At 48.1% G+C, this 19,592-nt stretch overlaps 1 protein-coding gene and 1 non-coding gene across 4 annotated transcripts in view; both read right to left on the reverse strand.

Moving 5' to 3' along the window:
• The window catches only part of ZNF462 (zinc finger protein 462), a 137,682-nt gene that overhangs the window by 11,750 nt on the left and 106,340 nt on the right, over positions 1 to 19,592 (reverse strand). For all 3 annotated transcript variants that reach the window (XM_070430967.1, XM_070430965.1, XM_070430964.1), the window contains exons 9-10: positions 17,077 to 17,213; positions 10,219 to 10,442 (exon numbers count right to left, since the gene is read on the reverse strand). In XM_070430967.1, coding sequence (XP_070287068.1) covers positions 10,219 to 10,442; positions 17,077 to 17,213 — 361 coding nt within the window. The remainder of the gene's footprint in view (positions 1 to 10,218; positions 10,443 to 17,076; positions 17,214 to 19,592) is intronic.
• LOC139021307 (small nucleolar RNA SNORA73 family) lies at positions 19,241 to 19,446 on the reverse strand. Its single transcript, XR_011473430.1, has one exon. It is a non-coding gene; the product is annotated as a small nucleolar RNA SNORA73 family (small nucleolar RNA).

The following is a 19,592-nucleotide window of genomic DNA, read 5'->3' on the forward strand; positions in this document are numbered from 1 at the left end:
ATCACTGTATAATGTTTCATTAGGGGATATGTTATAGTTTACTGTTCCCATGTGAGTTTACCTTTGGCTTTTCTGGCTTTTCACTATTAAAAATGCAGTAATAGACCTTATGGTATGTAATCCTTTCTTTCCTGTTTAGCTTTAATTTTATAGGCTAAATTTGCAGAGGCGAAATCACAGGGTCAAAAATCAAAGAGTTCGGACTTTATTGAAATTCCAATAATGTGTAAGTTGGTTTCTGGAATGAGCATCCCCGTCACTTCTGGACCAGAGACTGGAGGGTATCTGGCCGCCTTTCTATCGGCACGGAGGACAAATGAGGGAAAGCCACCTTTTCCTCTGGAGATGATGGTCATTTATTACCTGTTTTCCAAAAGGCCCACAATGGAGGGAGAAAAGGAAGTGTAAGAGTTCACGATTTAGGAGCCTTTTGAAGGCAAAAGCCACACATGGCTTTGAAGGGTGGATTGTTCAAATCATAATCACTCAGATATGCAGCCCTGGCCAGTATGGCTCAGTTGGTTGGAGCATCGTCCTGTACACCAAAGCGTGGTGGGTTCAATTCCCAGTCAGGGCACATAGCCACGCTGCAGGTTCAATTCTGGTCGGGGCGTGTACTGGAGGCAACCAATAGATGTTTCTTTCTTTCTCTCTTCTCTCTCTCTCTCTCTCTCTCTCTCTCTCTCTCTCTCTCTCTCATCAATGAAAGGCATATCCTCAGGTAAGGGTTAAACAAAACTACACGCAGATCCTTACATCCTGTGACAGTTATTTGTGAATGCCCCAAACCCCAAAGTCCCCTGTGAAGGCCACTAACCCAGAGTCGTGGTGACATCTGCCATCCAACAGGAACATGAGATAAGGGGCACCGACCAGCAAATGCTTTCCCCTGAAAGTTAACTTGCACCGATGACCCTGCCAACCCTTCCATGCTCACGCTGAGCGTCCAAGCGTCACAACTACATTTGTCCCTGCTTGTTGGTTTTTAGCCTCTCGGCCAACGGCTTAGGTCCGCCCCCAGCATAGGAAAGGAATTCTGTACTGAGGCTTACTTCCCAGGGAGAGGCACCCCGGGATGTACAAATATTACCAAGTTGAGCATTTTCATAGGGTGCGAGGTGGGCAAACCCAGTCTTACAGGGAAAACTGATAAACACCTGTTAACGGAAAAGCTCAACTGGACACCCGTCTGCAGATCACTTAGCAGACGCGAAGTGGGGCAGCCGGTGGCGAGGAAAAATCCGCCTAACGTTTCCAGAGTTTCTTCCCGCTGATGCAACGTTTGTACCTTCAGAAAGGGACACCCAGCCAGGGTGTTCGCATCACTGAACACTCCATGTCCGTGTTTAGAAGGAAGGCCAAAGGGAACGTTTTATTTCCAGAGAATGTGACACCGGAGAACACGGGAAAACTGCCTCCCCCATCACAAGCCGAGGATGTGTCGTGCGCGCAGATTTCCAAGGACTCGCGGGCAGGCTGGCCGTCTTCGGGGAGGGCCAGGTGGGCACGTGTCTTAGGCTTTCAGGGCCCCAGTCTCTGTTGCAACTACTCGACTGCTATGCTAAACACTGAAATCCAAATTTTAGGTCATTTCACATGTCACGAAATACTACTCTTGATTTTTTTCCAGCCGTTTAAAATGTCAAAACCCCTCTCAGCTGGCAGGCCACATAAAACCAGGTGGCGGCCGGATTTGGTCCAGGGTCAGAGTCTGCCACCCTGATTACAAGAGCCGGGGGTTTAGCCAGCAGACCACGGCACCACCTGAGACGTCAGAATGGGGGGGAGGGAGAGAAAGCAGTGGGAGAAAGCCTCAGCAGGGCAGTGTCTCCCCAGTTCCTCACAGGAAGATGGCCAGAGGTGCGGGTCAAAATCTTAAATCCTCAGGTAAGAGCATTTCCATCAGAGCGCTCGTAAAGCTTCTAGAAGGACGTTCAGCGATGTATGCTCAGGTTCCTTGGGAGGAGCGCTGGGCCAGCACATCTGCCCCCTGTTTTATGGGTAACTTTATCAAGCACTTAACATGCTGGGCTGTGTTCTTTATTTAGCTTTCTATGCTCAGTGCGGAGTACAAGGTCAGCCGTGTGGTTGACACTCAGTAAATGTTATTTCAATTTGCCAGTAACATAAACACTCATGGTAGATCATAAAGCACAGAGAAGTTCATAATATTGCCTTAAGATGTGCGTCCCCACGATATAAATATGTTTGCTAATGAGAGAATAAAATTGGACGTTTTCTAAAAGATTTTGATTCAATTTCAACCAAACAACTATTACGCGCTAAAAATTAATCCAGTAATTTTCTATGTATCATTTAACTCTTATACCACTCTGCAAGATATGCGTTACCTTCCCTATTTGTAGATGAGGAAAACAGAACACCAGACAAGTGCGTGCTAAAGCCAGGGTTAGCACTCACATCATCAGGTGATAAAGCGCCCACCTCCCCATTATAATGCCAATCCTCTGGAGACATGTAAAATTATTTACCAAATAGTCAACGTGACCCAACAGGCGGAATACAAGGAAGAGAAAGTACTGTGCCAACAATGCTCTGTTGCAAAACTAGAGGGGACAGAGGAGTAGAATCTGTTGGGAATTTTTCTTCAGAAGAAAATGCTTTTCTAAGAGCAGTAAGGATAAAGATGGTCAATTTCCCATAAGGGTATGGAACACAGAAGTCAAGAAGGCAACTGCTTGCTTTTGCAATCACTGGGTCAGAATCAGAAAACATGCTTTCCTGCCAGACCCATCCTAGCAAAGCAGACAGCATCAACTCGTGTTGAGAATCTCGGCATAACTCCGGTCCCAAGTTCTCCAGAGAGCCGAGTGCAAGGATCATTAAGAACGTCAGACCGCTCTGCTGTTGGCCAGTGGAGCCCTGGCCAGTCTCCCGGGCTGGAACTCAGAGGCAAAGATGCTGATGCTGCCGCCACGTTCTGCTTCTTGGAACAAACGGAACACTTAACATTTCCTACTTGAAGAGTGATTTCATTGATTGATTGAGCAAACAGCTACTGGAGCCTTTACAGCATGCAGGGCACTAGATCAGACTTGGGAAGGAAAGAGAGGTAAGTAACGGGGTTTCCGACTTAAGAACAGTGCATCCAATGGCAAGACAGGGACTTGCTGAGAGTCAAGTGCAAGGTCAAGCAGCATGAACTAAAGGCCTTTATAGAGGAAGAAGGAAAGTCCTGTGGACGCCTGGAAGCAGGAGCAATTACTTTTGATGGGAGAGGTTAGTGGATAGTTTCGAAGGAGACAGAGAATGTGGACCATCTACTTGGGAAATATCACCTCAGGTTCTGCCTGGCAAGTCTCTCTGAAAAATGGCCTCACCTCCTTTTCATCTACTGAATTCTCTCTTCCAAAATATATGAAGAAACGGGTCTAGAACTGATAAATCAAGAAGCAAGGCTAACATGAGGGAAAACAGAGCTGAAATGACCTAATCTTCTAGAGAAACCTTTAGCTTGCAGAAATCCTTGGGGCTTGTAAAACTAAAGTTGCTAGTCCTATATAATAAAAGGGTAATATGCAAATTGACCCTAACAGCAGAACGACTGGGAATGACTGGTCACTATGACACACACTGACCACCAGGGGGCAGATGCTCAATGCAGGAGCTGCCCCCTGGTGGTCAGTGCACTCCCACAGGGGGAGCTCTGCTCAGCCACAAGCCAGGCTGAGGGCTGCCAGTAAAGCGGTGGTGGTGGGAGCCTCTCCCGCCTCCTCAGCAGCGCTAAGGATGCCTGACTGCAGCTTAGGCCTGCTTCCCACTGGCAAGTGGACATCCCCCGAAGGCTCCCAGGCTGCCAGAGGGATGTCTGACTGCCAGCTTAGGCCCAAGACCCCCCCCCCCCCCCCCCCCCCCCCCCCGCGGAGCAGGCCTAAGCCAGCAGGTGGACATCCCCTGAGGGATCCCAGACTGCGAGAGGGCACAGGCTGGGCTGAGGGATCCCCCCCTCCCCCCGAGTGCACAAATTTTTGTGCACCAGGCCTCTAGTAATAAAATAAAATAAAAAAGTGGCCAAATGTGTGTTTATGACCTGGCGTTGGGCAAGGTGCTTCTTTTGTTTTGTTTCTTCTCTCATTTCCTTTGCTGGAAACAAACAAATGCTCTATATGACTTTTTTTCTTTTTGCCACTGTGGATTTCACTGGTCCAGAAAGCTGAACAGTTTTATTGGAATCACTAAACTGCTGGTGATTCCTCCTGAGCTTAGTGTTCTGCTGCTTTTGCCAAACTGGTGAAAAGGAAGAGATACGAGTTCCTTAGAGTTCAGCCGCCTGAGGCTCCATTTGTATAAAAAAATTAAAAACATTTCAAAGTAAATTAAATTAGTGACTGTGTATTGCCTGAATAGACTATCCTTCTAAATTTAATATACAGAACATGACAATTTTACGAGCAAACTAAGTTAGAGATAATATATTTTTATGCTCCTTAAAGTAGCAAAGAGACTTCAGAACCATAAAGAACACTAACAAGGTATTGAATAGAGTTAAACTTTCTTTAAAAAATGTGTTTTGTGGTTTTTTTTAAAAATGAGAGTGCAAGGATTGTGGGTTGGTTTTGTTTTGTTTTTTTCATGACTTCAAGTTATCTGGAGATGTTACGTTTTAACTTTCACCAGCATTGCTAATAAATGGCACTGTAGATATAGGACTTCATTGAGTGTGTGTGTGTGTGTGTGTGTGTGTGTGTATTGGCGGGGGGGGGGGGTGGATGGAGGGAGGGAGAATGGAGGGATTGAAATAATAGAATAATCTGTCTTTTAGGAAATCTAGTGAGATCAAAAAATGACAGGAAGTGGAGGATGAAAAAAAATGTAAAGATACTGCACTGCTTACTTTAGACTCCAAGATAGTCCAAGTGCTTCCTTGTCCGCCAGCACAGAGAGAAAGGTCTGGGGAGACCAGGTTCTAGGACACCTGGAAAATGAGTGCTGGTTGGCTACCTCCCCTTGGCTTCCGGGGCCAAACATGACAGCTTCAGTCCGGCCACTTGAGAATTGGTTCTTAAAAGGCAGGCTGCATTTAATGCCTCCCCCTCCTGCTGTAACCAGTGTTTGGTCCCATGAACCATACAGTCTTTACTGACATTCCTGAGGTTTATCAGCTTTGCAGGCAGAACGGACAACTCCAGTTTTCCATGTTCAGTTTTGTGTCATCAAACCCTTTGGCTGAAAATACATCCTACAGTGTCTTTTAGTTTCCTCTGTGGATTCTGTCACGAAATCAGCTAAAGCTACTCATGGAACACAGAGTCTTAAAGCTGAGGAAAAAGAAGCAAACCTTAGCTTAGAACCTATTGCTAAGTCTCCTGCACATTTCTATTTTGGGCAGTTTACACGTTAACCTGGATCTCGGGCATCTTGCAGACTTATCTGTCCAGGATCGACTTTATGAAAGCGGGAGGAAATTAACATTTATTGAGAGCCTGTTATGTGCCAGGTCCTGGGGAACGTGCATCTTTTAGGTGTTGAGTTCTGCTTTCCTTATTATAAAATTCATCTATTACGTATCTTTTAAAATCACCTATTTTAAATGAGCAGTTCAACGAGTCTCAGTGTTCATGCACTTGTGCATCCTTCAACACAATCTGTTTAAGACCCCTCCTATCACTCTAAGAAGTTCCCTCACTCCCTCTGCAAGGAATCCCTGCACCCTAACTCCAGCCCCAGCCAACCTCTGATCTGTTTCATCTCTAGTTTTGCCTTTACTGGGAATTTCATATAAACGGTGTCATACAATCTGAAGTCTTTTGTACACTTAACATGATATTTTCAAGAACTACCCACATTGTTGCATGTGCCCATCACTCATTTATTTTTATTGATAATCAGTATAATTCTACTGTGTGGATATACGTATGTGTCACATTTTATCAGTCAGCTTTATGTGGGAGGAGACTTGCTGGATCAGGTGATAAGTGTATGTTTAGCTTTTCAACAAATGCTCCAAATGCTCCCAAGTGGATGTGCCATTTTATACTCCAGCCAGCCCTGTGTGAGATCATCTGTGTCATTTTAAATCAGTTATCTTCTTACTACTGAGTTGTAAAGGCTCTTTATATTTTTCAGTTAAAGTCCTTTGTTTCATAATTACTTTGCAAATATTTGCTTCCCATCTGTTGCTTGCTTTTTTCATTTTCTTAATGGTGTCTTCTGAAGAACAAAAATTTAATTTTGATGACATCTATTTTTTTCTTTTGCTGTCCAGAACTTTTGTATTGTAGCTAAGAAAATGTTCCCTAACCAAAGGGAAATTTTCTACTCTTTTTCTTTAAGTTTTATACTTTTAGCCCCTTCATTGAGGTTCACAATACATTTTGCTTTAATTTTTGTGTTGGAAGTGACGTTAAGGGTCAATGCTCATTATTTTGCATATGGAAGTCCAACTGTTCCAGCACTTTTTGTTGAAAAACTATCTCTTCCTTATTGCCTTAGCGCTGGGATGCAAATCAATTGACCACATATCTGAGGATTTATTTCTTTTGCACCACTGATCCAGACATCTATCCTTATGCCAATACCACATGCTCTTGGTTACTGTAGCTTTATAGTAAGTTTTGGCATTAAGAAGAATGAGTCCTCCAATTTTGTTCTTCCTCCACACTCTTTAGGCTATTCTAGGTCCTTTGCATTTCCATATACATTTTATTCTCAGTTTATCAATTTCTACCAAAGGACAAAGTCTACTGAGATTTTGACAGAGAGTACATTGAATATATAGATCAATTTGGGAAGAATTACCAATATTGAATCTGGTATATACTGCATGAATATGGTATATATTGCATTAACTTAGTTCTTTTATTTCTCTCACTGATATTTTGTAGTTTTCATTGTACAGCTTTCACAGGTCTTGTGTTAAAATTTATTAAGAATTTTATTCTTTTTGATGTATTAGCAATGAAATTGACCTGTTTAAAATTTCATTTTCAGATTTTCCATCATCAGCATATAGAAATATCATTGATTTTTATTGATTGACCTTATATCTTGCAACTTTGCTAACCTCATTCATATTCTAGTAACTTTTAAGTGGATTACTTAGGATTTTCTACCTACAAAGATCACATTGTCTGTGAACAAAAACATTTTATTTTTCTTTCTAATTCTTATGCCTTTAATTTCTTGTTCTTGTCTTATGGTCCTTGACTTTTGTACCTAATTATTAGCAAACGTCTCTTCAGTACACTGTACGCTCCTACATTCATTTCATGAATGCTGAAATCAGATTTTTGTATATCCTTCACCCCAACAAATGACTGTTTTTAATAGTGCATAAATGCCTGCCAGTCAAAAATTCTATTTCAGCAGCTTTGCTATCTTTGTTTATAAAATAGTGTTTGGATAATTATTTAAAACATGTGAACTGCATTTTGCACTTATCATTTAGAAAAGAAGGAACAGAAATGGGAAAAAGATAGTGCTGCCATCAGTAATAAGCAGGAGTCTCATAAACTTAATGGCAATTGAGACAAAGCTGAAAATCATTAGTGGTGTGAAAGCGGCAATTCTGCGGCATCAATTAGGTGTTCGGCGGACTTAACAAGCTGGTCAACCACAAGAGAGAATAAAACTAAAGAACATAACTTGGCAACTGAACATATAACATCAAAGTCGTGTCTGAAATGCAAGGTCTAATCAGGGATTTTATCATACACGTTAGGTCTTCAGGAACGTAACTGCCTTTGTGACACGTACAACCATTGTTCTACTTGAACACAAATCAGTTCACAGATACACTGAAGAACACAGTGGATCTCAAAATGTGGGAAATACCAGGACTTCCTTTAATCTTACAAAACCTGCCGAGAAGGGTGTCACAATTCCGATTGAGAAATCACAAACCAGACGCAGAAATGAAGTCACTTGCTGAAGTTATAGTCAATAGTGGAGACAAGACTCAAACCCAGGTCTGTTTGGCTCCAAACGCTCTAAACGAGGCCTGTTTTCCTGAGCAACCCAGTTCCCTGGTGCAGATGCCCGAGCCCGGCCTTGCTTGCTTGCGCAGGAAGCTTCTGGTTGCACATCTGCATGGCTTCTAACCTCGGGATCCCCCAGTGACTCACAGGCTACCCTGCAACAACTAGGGAAGAATGATCATCCTGACTTGCTCTAGCCTAAAACTACCAGCCTGAAGTTTGAACACAATCTATACTAATAAAAGGGTAATATGCTAATTAGACCAGATAGACCAGACATCTTCCAGATGTCCTTCCAGACAAAGCCACGGTGGCGGGGGCAGAGGCAGAGGTGGTTAGGGGCAATCAGGCCGGCAGGGGGGAGCGGTTAGGGGCATCAGGCAGGCAGGCAGGCAGAGGGGTTGGGGGGATCAGGCAGGCAGGCAGGTGAGCAGTTAGGAGCCAGTGGTCCCGGACTGTGAGAGGGATGTCCGACTGCCAGTTTAGGTCCGATCCCGCAGTCGGACATACCCCAAGGGGTCCCAGATTGGAGAGGGTGTAGGCCAGGCTGAGGGACAACCCCCGTCCCGAGCACGAATTTTGGGCACCGGGCCTCTAGTAAATAATAAATAAAAAGATGTGAGGTGGTTACATCAATAAGATACATGGACATACACTTGAGAGCTGGGTTTGAAATCAGTGAGTGATTTTCCGTTGAGTTTGGGGGCAGAGATGCCCAGGAAGTTGGACTAAGAAAGGATATTAAAGTTTTTAAGTGAGGTAATTCAGGCTTTCTCTGCTTTCATGTTTGGGCAGACGTATTAGAAAATGAATGCAGAAAAGTTACCATAAAAATCATTAAACTGTGGCTTGGCGATAAAGTTCAGCCTTCTCTCTCAACAACCCCCCTTCCCCCCCCTGAAAAATTCTAACCCTTGGGTGCAGATGACTCAGACTGAAGTCTTCACTATAGTGTGGCTGTGCAAGGCCAGGAGAGAGGCTCAGGCTGTATTTCCACGGAGAGGACATGGAGCAGGAGAGAAGGAAGCAACAGCGCAACTGCTTCTCCTGGTGCCCTAAGAACACACTCGCTAGAGGTTGTGGATTTCTTGGTTAATCAGAAAGCCTTTCAACAGGCTCTTTCCAGAAACAAATACAAATCACAGCGCCCCCTGCACCTGGCAATGCATAAAACCAGAAACAATCCTCTCCATCCCTGAGGTGAAAAAATAAGCCCCGTGAGAAGTGAGGAGGCTGTGCTGCATCACGGTACCCTCTGAGCAGCAGCTCTTTTGAAAGAGATCCCCCCTCCACACCTTTTATTTTACTTCCTGCGTGAACCTGGTCATCGATCCCACTCCCCAAATAACACACGCATCTTACAGCCCGTCTAGTGTGTACACGTGAAGTGGGATGCCCGAGGAAAAGCTTCGTGGTTAGCACAATATTAGAAACAGCCTACCCAACCGAGGGACACGGGCAGAGGAGGGGCCTGCAACTATGGGTTCACAGCCTTCCGCCTGTTTGTAGATAAAGTTTTATTAGAACATGCCCACGCCCATTCCTGGAGGTCTTGTCTATGGTGGCTTTCTTGCTACAAGGGCAGAGTTGCCACAGAGACAGTCTGGCCCACAAAGTCTAAAATAACTACTATCTGGCCCTTTACAGGAACTGTTGGTCAGCCTTTGAGATAATATGTTTAAAATAATATGGAAAAATACCCATGTTAAAATGTTAAGTAAAAAAAAAAAAAAAAAAAAAAAGGGGGGGGGTAAATCAGCGGTTTTCAACCAGTGTGCTGCAATAATTCTTAAAACATGCAATACCTGACTACTCAGTCAGGGCACTGACCTCTTTTCCCTTAGATTGTCAAATAAAAAAATGACAGCAGCCAACACAATAGCCACCTGGTGTGAATGAATCAAAATTATACCTTTTTTTTGTCAGGTCGGCAAAAAATGTCTTTTTTTGGTGTTCTGCAGAATTTTAGTAATTAGTTTATGGGTGCCACGAGATGAAAAAGGTTGAAAATAGCTGATGAAAATCAAAGGAAAGTGGGCCTCAGAGAGACCAAAGTGTTAAGCAGTTGGATTTGGGTGGTAGCCTTATGGGTGATTTTTCTTACTCCATCTATAATGACCTTACACATCTGCTATGATAGAAAAAACCGAACCTCACTGCAAACACGATTTCAGCTCGCGTCTGCCTCGCACGCAGCGGGCGTGACTACTTTCGGCAGCCCCGCCCGGCTCGGCCACGCACGGGTGTGCGGAGCGTGGGAGGCGGAAGTCCCGGCAAGTACCTTATGCTCGTCCCGAAGGTGGCCGTCCAGTTCCTCCGTGTGCTTGGCCTCGTAGTAGCAGAGCTGGCACTTGTACGGTTTCAGTTCATTGTGCTTTTCTATGTGTTGCTGGAGGCTCTCGTCACTGGAGCAGGTGAAGGTGCACTTGTCGCAGCGGAAGACCACGCCCTGCAGGTACTTGGACAGCTTGGACCGGCACACCTCGATGGGGACCACACGCTCTTCTGTGGGGACAGGGTGGATGGGAAGATGGGGATCGTTACTGACGGCAAGCAGACCTTCTTCCTTCGGAACATGAGCGGGAACTCACCCCTTCAATTAGCAACTTCTTACGACTTTCAGTCCGTGAACCGCACGCACAGACTCCCCCCTCCCCTCCATCTTCCGAACTAACGTGTTCCTCGACACAAATTGGTGTTTCTGAGACCAAAGGCTCTCTGTGTATTACTATCCAGAATAATCTACAAGCAGGGGTGGGCAGGCTGGATGGTGCTTGGTAGGTTCGGAATGGAGGTGAGGGAAGGAGGGGCGAGGGATGGGAAGTGGCGGCCGTTTCTACCAACATTACTGACGATCGACAGCGACCGATTCCTACTTCTCTCGTGTGAGGTGGGTGGACTTGCTGATGTCTTTAAGGGGGGCAGGACACCGACATTCCCCAAGCACCTCTGTGCCCCCACTGTGCGCCTTCCTAGCAACTCAACCAGGCTCGAGTTACTCCCATTTCTCACAAATGAGTAAGGTGAGGGACAGAGCTCTCAAGGAACTTCAAAACCCACAGACACTGACATCGGCCACGCTGCCGACCTGCCAACCCATGACGGCATCGTCTCCAATTCCATTCCTGTTCCCCTTCCTCCATGTTCTCCTTTCCCAGAAACCGAGGGAATGTCTAGTCTATCATCAAATCTGAAAACAAGCCCGTGCACTTTCATTCACTGAAACTCCAACTCCCGCTGTGAAGCGCTCACCAAATGGAAAGGCTGCGGGCAACCTGCGGGTGGAGGGGGTGGCGGCGTGGGAGACGAGGAGGATTTGTGCCTTTTCAACCTCTAATCTGACTATCATGGGGGTGGGTGGGGGGATAAAATAAAAGAAGAGGATTTGGGTGCTTTCCCCGGGAACATCCAAACGCTGCAGGGCTGGGAACGCGTGCGTGCCTGTTTACGTTGCACTCCCTCGCCCTCGTGTTTAACTGCTCAAATTAAATTTCACACCAGTCTGCCCAGAGCATCGGCACACGTGCCAGAAACCCATGCCTGGGATAAAATTAAAATCTGTGCTATTTATGCAAGGATCAAATATAGCTCGAGTTTCACGCTGTCTGGATTTCAGAAGGCTGTCTGTAGGTTTACAAATGGACGCACACAACATATACTTACATTATTTAGAAACAGCGATGTATTATTAAGTCAAGAAAGCGTGATTTATCCTCAGAGCACTGAGCAGCGAGGTTCCCCGAGCGAGCGTCAATATCTGGTGCGCCGGCGGGACGCACGGGAGAGCCCTCCCTTTGCTGTTGGGTGTGTTGGGTGCCTGGGGAGAGTCCCCCCACGCTGTGCTGTGCTTGAGTCTCAACCATCACATCCTCACTGCAGGGCAAGCACTGCCTTGGGAGCCGTGAGTGCAGCGACTAATTGGCCAGCAAAGGGGCTGGGCAGGGGGAGCTGGGAGGGGGGCCTGCGACTCCCTGGAGCTGTATGCACGTGTCGTTTTCCCGAAGCAAAGAGTCAGCCGCTCATTTAGAAATGTAAGTGTTTATAAACCGAAGGGCGCAGACAGCTAAGAAACACATGATCACCATGCAATCCACACATTTTCCTAGAAGGGCAAATGTTTACCAGCCTTCCAACCATTCAGCTCCACGGTTTGGTGTAAAGGAAGGAGGAAACGCTTTGGTGTAAACCAGGAGCCTTACGAGAGAGCCCATCCGACGATGCGTGGCTCCTCTAACAAGCTTCTCAGGAGTAACAGACCTGACATGTTGGGGCCGATAATTCCTCGTCGTAGGGGCCGTCCCGTGCATTGCAGGATGGTGATTGGCATGTCCGGCCCCGACTCACAAGACGCCAGCAGCACCCCCTCCTCCCCACGTGTGACAACCCAGAGTGCTCCCCAAGGAGGCAAGGTGGACCCTGGTTGAGAACCACTGCTCTGGGCACCAGGCCAAGCACTAACGCAGCTGCTCTGGGTCCGGCGTGAGTGGCCACGCACCGTGAGCAAGCTGGTACCCACAGCAGGAGACGGGGTGCAGCTGAACCAGGGGGACCAGCACACGGAGGGCATGCTTCCACTCGGGGTCACAGGCAGTGCTGACCCGAGCTTTTCTGGCACCTTCCTCGAGACTGTATCCCCCTTGCTCTCTCTGCATTCGTTCCTGACTTATATTCTGTCATTTCTTCCACGTCATCCGTGGGCTCTGGCCTGTGCCGTGGCCCTGGTCTGTCGGCCTCAGTGGACGGTTAAGTTTTCCACAGAACCATGTCCAACACCTTGAAGAGTCGCCCAGGCCCCATCCGGGCTCCACTTCTCCCCCGTAAAGCATCGGTCCTTTCCAGCTCGTTTTTATGGGTCTCTGTTTGAATCCCTCTACCACTCCGGTTCGTTTTCTTCGCAGCGTCTAGTCTCGCTCTGTGTGCCTAAGCGGACTTTACACAGTCCTGAGCACCCGGAACAACGCCGTGGAGTTTAAGTAACGGTGATTTAGGCGAACGACCGCTACGATTTATGAAGTGCTCCCGAGTTCCGAGTGCGGTTAGGCACTCTACCCCACAGCGACTGCTCATTCTCCCAACACTCTGCGGAGTCCGTGTTATTATCTCCGTGTGTGGACGGGGAACCTGAGAACCGACCTGTCCGCTACCCCCTCCAAGTCCCTCCCCTGGTTCAGTCCAAGTTGTGGCCTGGGAGCCCAGGCCTCCTGACCTTGGCCAGCGCCCTCCTCCTTCACCCGCAAGCGCAGGGAACATCCCATCCGCACGCAGCCAACTTACAAGCCTCTCATTCCTAATCGTGTAAAAAGGCAAACGCCATCGACGTCTAAGGCAGCCACTTCTATCTGAATTTCTTTCAAACATCCTCTGGATTTGCTAGAAGGTAAGTTCCCTGCTTACTTATCCTGGGAAAGGTAGGGCTTCCCACTCCCAAACTGTGACGTGACCAATCACGTCCGTCCAAGGCTCTTCGTTATATGGATTTTCACTAGCACTACTTTTAGAAAACTGTTAGCTTTTTCTTTCGAAAAAAACATAGCTAACATGACCAAGATTAAAAAACACAAACAGGAGAGATTCTGAAAGGCGGGCAACGAGCGACGGCGTTTTCTGAATGAGGTTATTCATTACTGAGGCGAGTGGAGGACCTAGTTAGAGGCGGGGCCGTTTCTAGGTGTGGACTGAGCCCGTCTTGGCTGCAGAAGCTCGGTGCTCAGGGCTTTTTTTCTGTGGGGGCAGCAACAACTGTGGGCCTTTCTTGACTTCACACCTCTCCAAATTACCCTGGGTAAGAAATCAGGCCTGAATCACACTCATTGTGACTCAGCTTCCAGCGCTGGCTGCGAAAATATTATGACTTCAGCGGTCCAACTACAAGATAGATGGTGTCTCGCATCTCCTACTCACGTCTGGTGCTGCAGCTGGACAGGCCCCGAGAGGCTGACCCGAGACACACGCACATGGAGGCGCGTGGGTGCCGGGGGCCGCAGGACCGGGAGGTGCTCCGTGGACAAGCCTGTGGAGCTGCAGCTACAAAGTGCGGTCACTTCTGCTCAAAACGGCGAAAACCACCTCCCTGCAGAGCCAGCGTCCCCGAGTAAAAACCCTTCCTGAAAGGCAGACCACACGCGCCTGGGTTTCCTCCCACACATGCCAAGCCCAAGGGGAGCAGGGAGAGGCTTGGAAGTCATCGGCTCCAACAAACTCCGTGCGCAAACCATCACATGCAGCGCCCAGACCAAAGACCCACCCATCACTCCCTCGCAACCAAAAAGCAACAAGGGTGAGTCCTAGAAAGCTGTTAGGAATATAACAAAAGTTTTAAAAAAAAATCATCCCCTGCCTTGGCCAGCGTGGCTCAGTAGTTAGAGCACAGGTCTAGGTCCACAGACCAAAGGGTTTTGAGTTCGATTCCCGGTCAAGGGCACGTACCTGGGTGGCAGGTTTGATCCCCGCCCTGGTCAGGGTGTGTTCAGGAGGTAACCAATGCATGTGTCTCTCTCACACTGATGTTTCTCTCTCTCTCTTTCCCCCCTCCCTCCCTCCCTTTCTCCTTCTCTTACAATCTCTCTCTAAAAAAGCAGTAGAAAAATATCAGGTGAGGATTAACAACAACATCATCATCCCTTAACATAACCATATCGAGACACATAAACATAAGCACAATAACTACTGGTGAGACGTTATTAAGTTTCGATGTGAGCCAGGTCACCACCCTCAAGCCAGAGAGAGCTGGAGACCGCACCTCTAATTTGAACAGGCAAACACATTTGATGGGGATGGAAGGGAACATGTAATTTCGCTGAATAAGATGAAAGATTGGCCATCTCACTGTACATTTTTTTTTTCCTCAAGAAAAATGACACTGATCAGATAAATTAGGGGAGATCAGTTCTGGTCCAAAGAGACAGCCACCTACAAGTTTCGGTTAAATTCATTATCTGTCTAGGTACTGGGGTTACAGGCTGGGAAACAAAAACTTTATGCTCACATGCCAACTGGAGAGCAGTGTCAGCAAATTACACAGCTCCATAATTATAATGCAAATATTTGGCCAAAAAACAACAACACACCCCTGTGTTTCATCCCATAATTCAATCTGTCCACTGCAGGTGCCCAAGGTACATATAGGCAGAGCTACGCATGAGGCAGCCTGCTTCCAATGACCATAAATTCAATGGACACAGACTCATGAAACTATCCCTTTGTTCATTGTCGCTCCTCCCCTTAAAGTTCAAGTTCCCTCAGTGCACAGGCCTTGCCTGACTCGCCATGGCTGTATCCCAAGAGCTTAACACAAGGCTAGCACCCTATGAGCGTTCAGTAAACGGCGCAAAGGGACCCACACAGGGAAGAAGGCCTGTGCAGACGGAGGCGGAGACTGGCATGATGCAGCTAGAGGGGATGCCAGGAGCCACCAGAAGCCAGAGCCAAGGAAGGGATCCTTTAGAGCAGTGGTCGCTAACCTTTCGGACCTCATGGATCACCAGTGGTCCGCGGACCACCGGCTGGTGACCGCTTCTTTAGCCTGCAGGGAGAGCACAGCCCTGGGAAACCTCCATTTCAGACTTCTAGGCTCCAGAATGGTGAGAGAAACTTGTTGTTGCTTTAAGTCGCCCTGGAAAGGAACAGACCTCACCTGAAGTCTGCACTACCTCCTGAAGTGTTACCATGGCTGTTTGAAAGCCACCCGCTCCACCTTTCGGGACCCTGAACAGAAGCCCATCGGCCACTGTGAATCTCCCAAGACACCTGTCACTCCCTGCCTTATCCTTACCCACGCACGCCTCACCGCCTCGAGGAAGGCAGGCGCTGGGTCTTACAGACCCCTTCGTACCCAAAGAGCCCGGCACAGCGGGGCGTGTGACCAGCAAATAACGAACGCCTGCCGGATGCACGAGTGAGCAGTACGCTCTCTCCTGCCACAGCCAACACAAACCAGGAGCATTTCTCATTCAGGTTTCCCGGGTGCGAAACAGATTCTCTCTTCCTTTCCTCCCTATTTAAACACACCCATTTGTCTGGGCGAAAAGCTAAGGGAAGCTTGATTCTGGGAGCAGTCGCTCTGTCTCAGGACCAGCTCAGCAGTTGTTTTTCTTGCCTTTCATCGCAAGTGTTTTAATTCACGGAGGCCTCAGAAAGACGTCTTAGTCTTAACACAGACCCCAGAGACCACAGATGTTTACTCATCCAGGGAGCCGGGGCGGGGCGGGGGGGGTGGGGGGGAGGCGTGGACGGTGCAGAGTGCACCACATCTTGTGCTGAGATCAGCCCCACTCGGCAAGGCAGACACCCAACCGTCTCTCGACTTGTCAAGACCAGCCTCCCACTGAGCTGCATTCTGAGTTGGGCTGGCCAACCGCGTCCCCCATTAGCATTTAATCTCTGGCATTTCATCTCCCTCTGTGCCCCCTCCCTTATCTGGCTCCGTGTCCCCTACCTTGCGTTCTCAGAGCAGGGAGGGAAAGTCATGGAGCTCATCAGGATCGAAGCTCTGACCCTGCCCGGCGGCAGCAGGGAAAGAGGGAGTCAGCCGCAGAGGTGAGGTCTCACCGTTCCTGTTTGCTCGGCAGCAGCACTACCCACGGCCCCTCCCAAGCTCTGGGGGGGGGGGGGGGGGGCACAGAGCCTCCGCCACACATGGGCCCAGGGACCAGAAGCCAGGTGACTGAGGCGGAACCCCAGGCGGGACCCCTCGGACTTCCTGCCTAAATGTTCCCTCGCTGCTTCTCCCAGCTTGCAGGGCGCCACTTGTCTGATTCAAACTTAGTAGAAAAAGGAACGGATTCCCCCAAATACTCCATTTTTTTTTTTTAAGTATAGTTGACCCATATTAGTTATACTAGTTTTAGGTGTACAATATAGTGATTCACCATTTTTATACCTTGCACTCTGATCACCCCACTAACTCAAGTAATCAATCATCTGTCATCATGCAAACTTATCACAATATTGACTACATTCCCCTCCCCTTTTCACCCATTCCCCTATCCCTAAACAGAAACCTAACACTTTATTCTTGAAAAGGAGAAATTTCTTATTAAAATCCCTAGAATGCCACCCGTGCCCCTGCCACCGTGAGAGGGCTCCCTATGCCACCCGGGCCCCCTTCCCCCGCCCTGAGAAAGCCGAGTTGGGAGGTTACCTCGGTGCAGCACGATGTGGTCGATCATGTTTCGCTTGTATTTGGTGTGATAGAGGCAGAGGGGACAGCGAAGGTCTTTGGGGCCCTCCTCCGGAACAGCCGAGTGCCCGGCTTCCACGTGCATAGTAAAAGCAGATCTGAGGGAGAGGCAGGACACAGGCGATCAGTGTGACAAGGGACCGGTTCACTCGCGTGCATAACCCCTGCTGGCGACCTGGCTACAGGCTTCCCGTGAGACGCCCTTGCTTGAGGGCCCAAACCACTGCCATAGGTCATGGTCGCCCACCCAACAACAGACCACGGTCGCACAGTGGTCTCCTTTCTGGGAATTTTGCCACTTGGCTGGATTCAAACTTAGTATAAAAGGAAATGGATTCCCCTAAATACTTTTTTTTAAAGTATAGTTGATAGATATTAGTTATACTAGTTTTAGGTGTACCATATAGTGATTCAACATTTTTTATACCTTATAATATGACCACCCCACTAATTCTAGTAATTATCTGTCACTATGCAAACTTACAGTATTGTTGATTAGATTCCCCTCCCCGTTTCACCCATCCCCCCACCCCTCTGGTTTCCATTTCTGTGAGTCTACCTAACACTTTATTCTGGAAAGTGAGAAATTATTGAAATCATTACAACAAAATCCCTACGAGAACGCATTTCTCATCACGCTTGGAAGGAGAGGGACTACTTTAAAGATGGGTGACTGACCACCTGCCTCATGACTCTTCACAGGTAAGGGGGTGGGCAAGTCAGTGAAGAAGCAAGACCTCACCAATCGGTAAACTACACTCAGAGCCAGGGTTCAGCCTGAAGGCAGGGTAGTACTGCTGCCTCCCCTTCAGCTTTCTCAAAAGTTCACAATTTTTTAAAAACACATTTTTTAATTGATTTCAGAGAGGAAGGGAGAGGGAGATAGAAACATCAATGATAAGAGAGAATCATTGATCGCTGCCTCCTGCAAGCCTCCTACTGGGGATCGAGCCGGCAACCCAGGCATGTGCCCTGACAGGGAATTGAACAGTGACCTCCTGGTTCATAGGTCAACGATCAACCACTGGGAGAAAGTTCACCATTTACAAAGCCTTAATAAGACATTTCATCTCATAAGAATGGATGAAACCAAGAGCTGAATGGGTGAGGTCCTCTTCTGATTAACCCGAGTGCTTCCCCCTGGGGAAAGGTGCACACCTGTGGGTGGGCCCGTGTCACCTGGGCCCTGTGGCCTCCATTCAGTTCTAAGGTCACACGCATATTTCTCTGGAACACACCAAACCGAGTGAAGCGTCAGAGATACCACACTTTCCCATCGAGTGCCGACAACCACGGGCTGCTGCAGGAGAGACCGGCTGATCCTGCAGGAAGCCCTCTCACCAGCCTCTCCGTGTGGGGTCTGTAGTCAGGACTGCGGCGGCCTGAGGCTCAGGTCCCGACTGCACCAGGGGCAGATAGTAACAGCCTTACATCTGCAACACGATTACTTTCAGCTTTTTTAATTCATGTTTACTTTGTGCCAGGCACTTCAGATGTATGGGTTCACTTACTCCTAAGAGCTCTGTGCGGTAGGTACTATTATTATCTTTATTTTACAGATAAGGAGCCAGAGACACAGAGAGGCTGAGTGACTTGTCCAAAGTGACACAGCCAATAAGGAGCAAAGCTGGGATTCAAACCCAGGCAGTCAAGGCTCCGTATTCTACACTCACCTAAACGGTATCTCCCGGGAGGAGATGACCTCACAGGAGTTTACTTTAAATGACAGGCAGCACCCCATTCTTCGAGCACATGGGTGCTGCCCCTCACAGGAGCAAAGCTGGCTTTGGATGGTCTTTTTCTAGACTGGAACTCGCTATCTACGGTTGCTCAAGTTTAGGCTTCACAGTGCCGGGGTCTTGATTCTCTGGGGTTTCTAAATAACGTGATCTTGAGAAATAAGACTTTTCTACCAGGGTAGCAGGGAAGCCACTATTGCCCAATGTTCTCCCCTTGGACTTGGACTGTCAAGAACATTTTTCCCCCAAAGACAAATAAAAGGAAAGGGCAACAGTGACAGAGCGCCAAGGGGAAACATTCACTACTTCATGCCCGGGGCCGGGGAAACCCTTTTCGGGATCTCATGCCTGGGGGGCACACCTATTTGCTGACTTTTTTTTTTCCTAGATGTTTCCTGCCTGGTTTATCTCCTCAGTCTTCGTCCACAGGACTCTGAGAAGTTGTAGGAATATGCAGGCGCAGGCTCAAGGCCCGGCTTTCTTTCCAACGCTGTGGAAAGGGACCGTACATCACGAGGCAGAGCCCTGTGCTCCCCTGTGCCACCTGGACAGAGCCCTGGGGAGAGCGACCTCCCCGGGGTGTCCACGTTGGGATGCTGTGACTTTTAAACTCGTTTGTTCTGACACAGCTCTTCATCCCTCCCACACGCCCCGAAGCAGTCTCCTGGGACCAGCCTTTTGTGGTACAGACTGGGCCCAACCCCTGCATCACCCGCCCGGCTGGGCCTCCCTTGAGCT

Source organism: Myotis yumanensis, unplaced genomic scaffold (genome assembly GCF_028538775.1).
Source record: "Myotis yumanensis isolate MYYU_CA2020_CCGP unplaced genomic scaffold, mMyoYum1.0.hap1 SCAF_12, whole genome shotgun sequence".
In the NCBI taxonomy this organism is placed as follows: Eukaryota; Metazoa; Chordata; class Mammalia; order Chiroptera; family Vespertilionidae; genus Myotis; species Myotis yumanensis.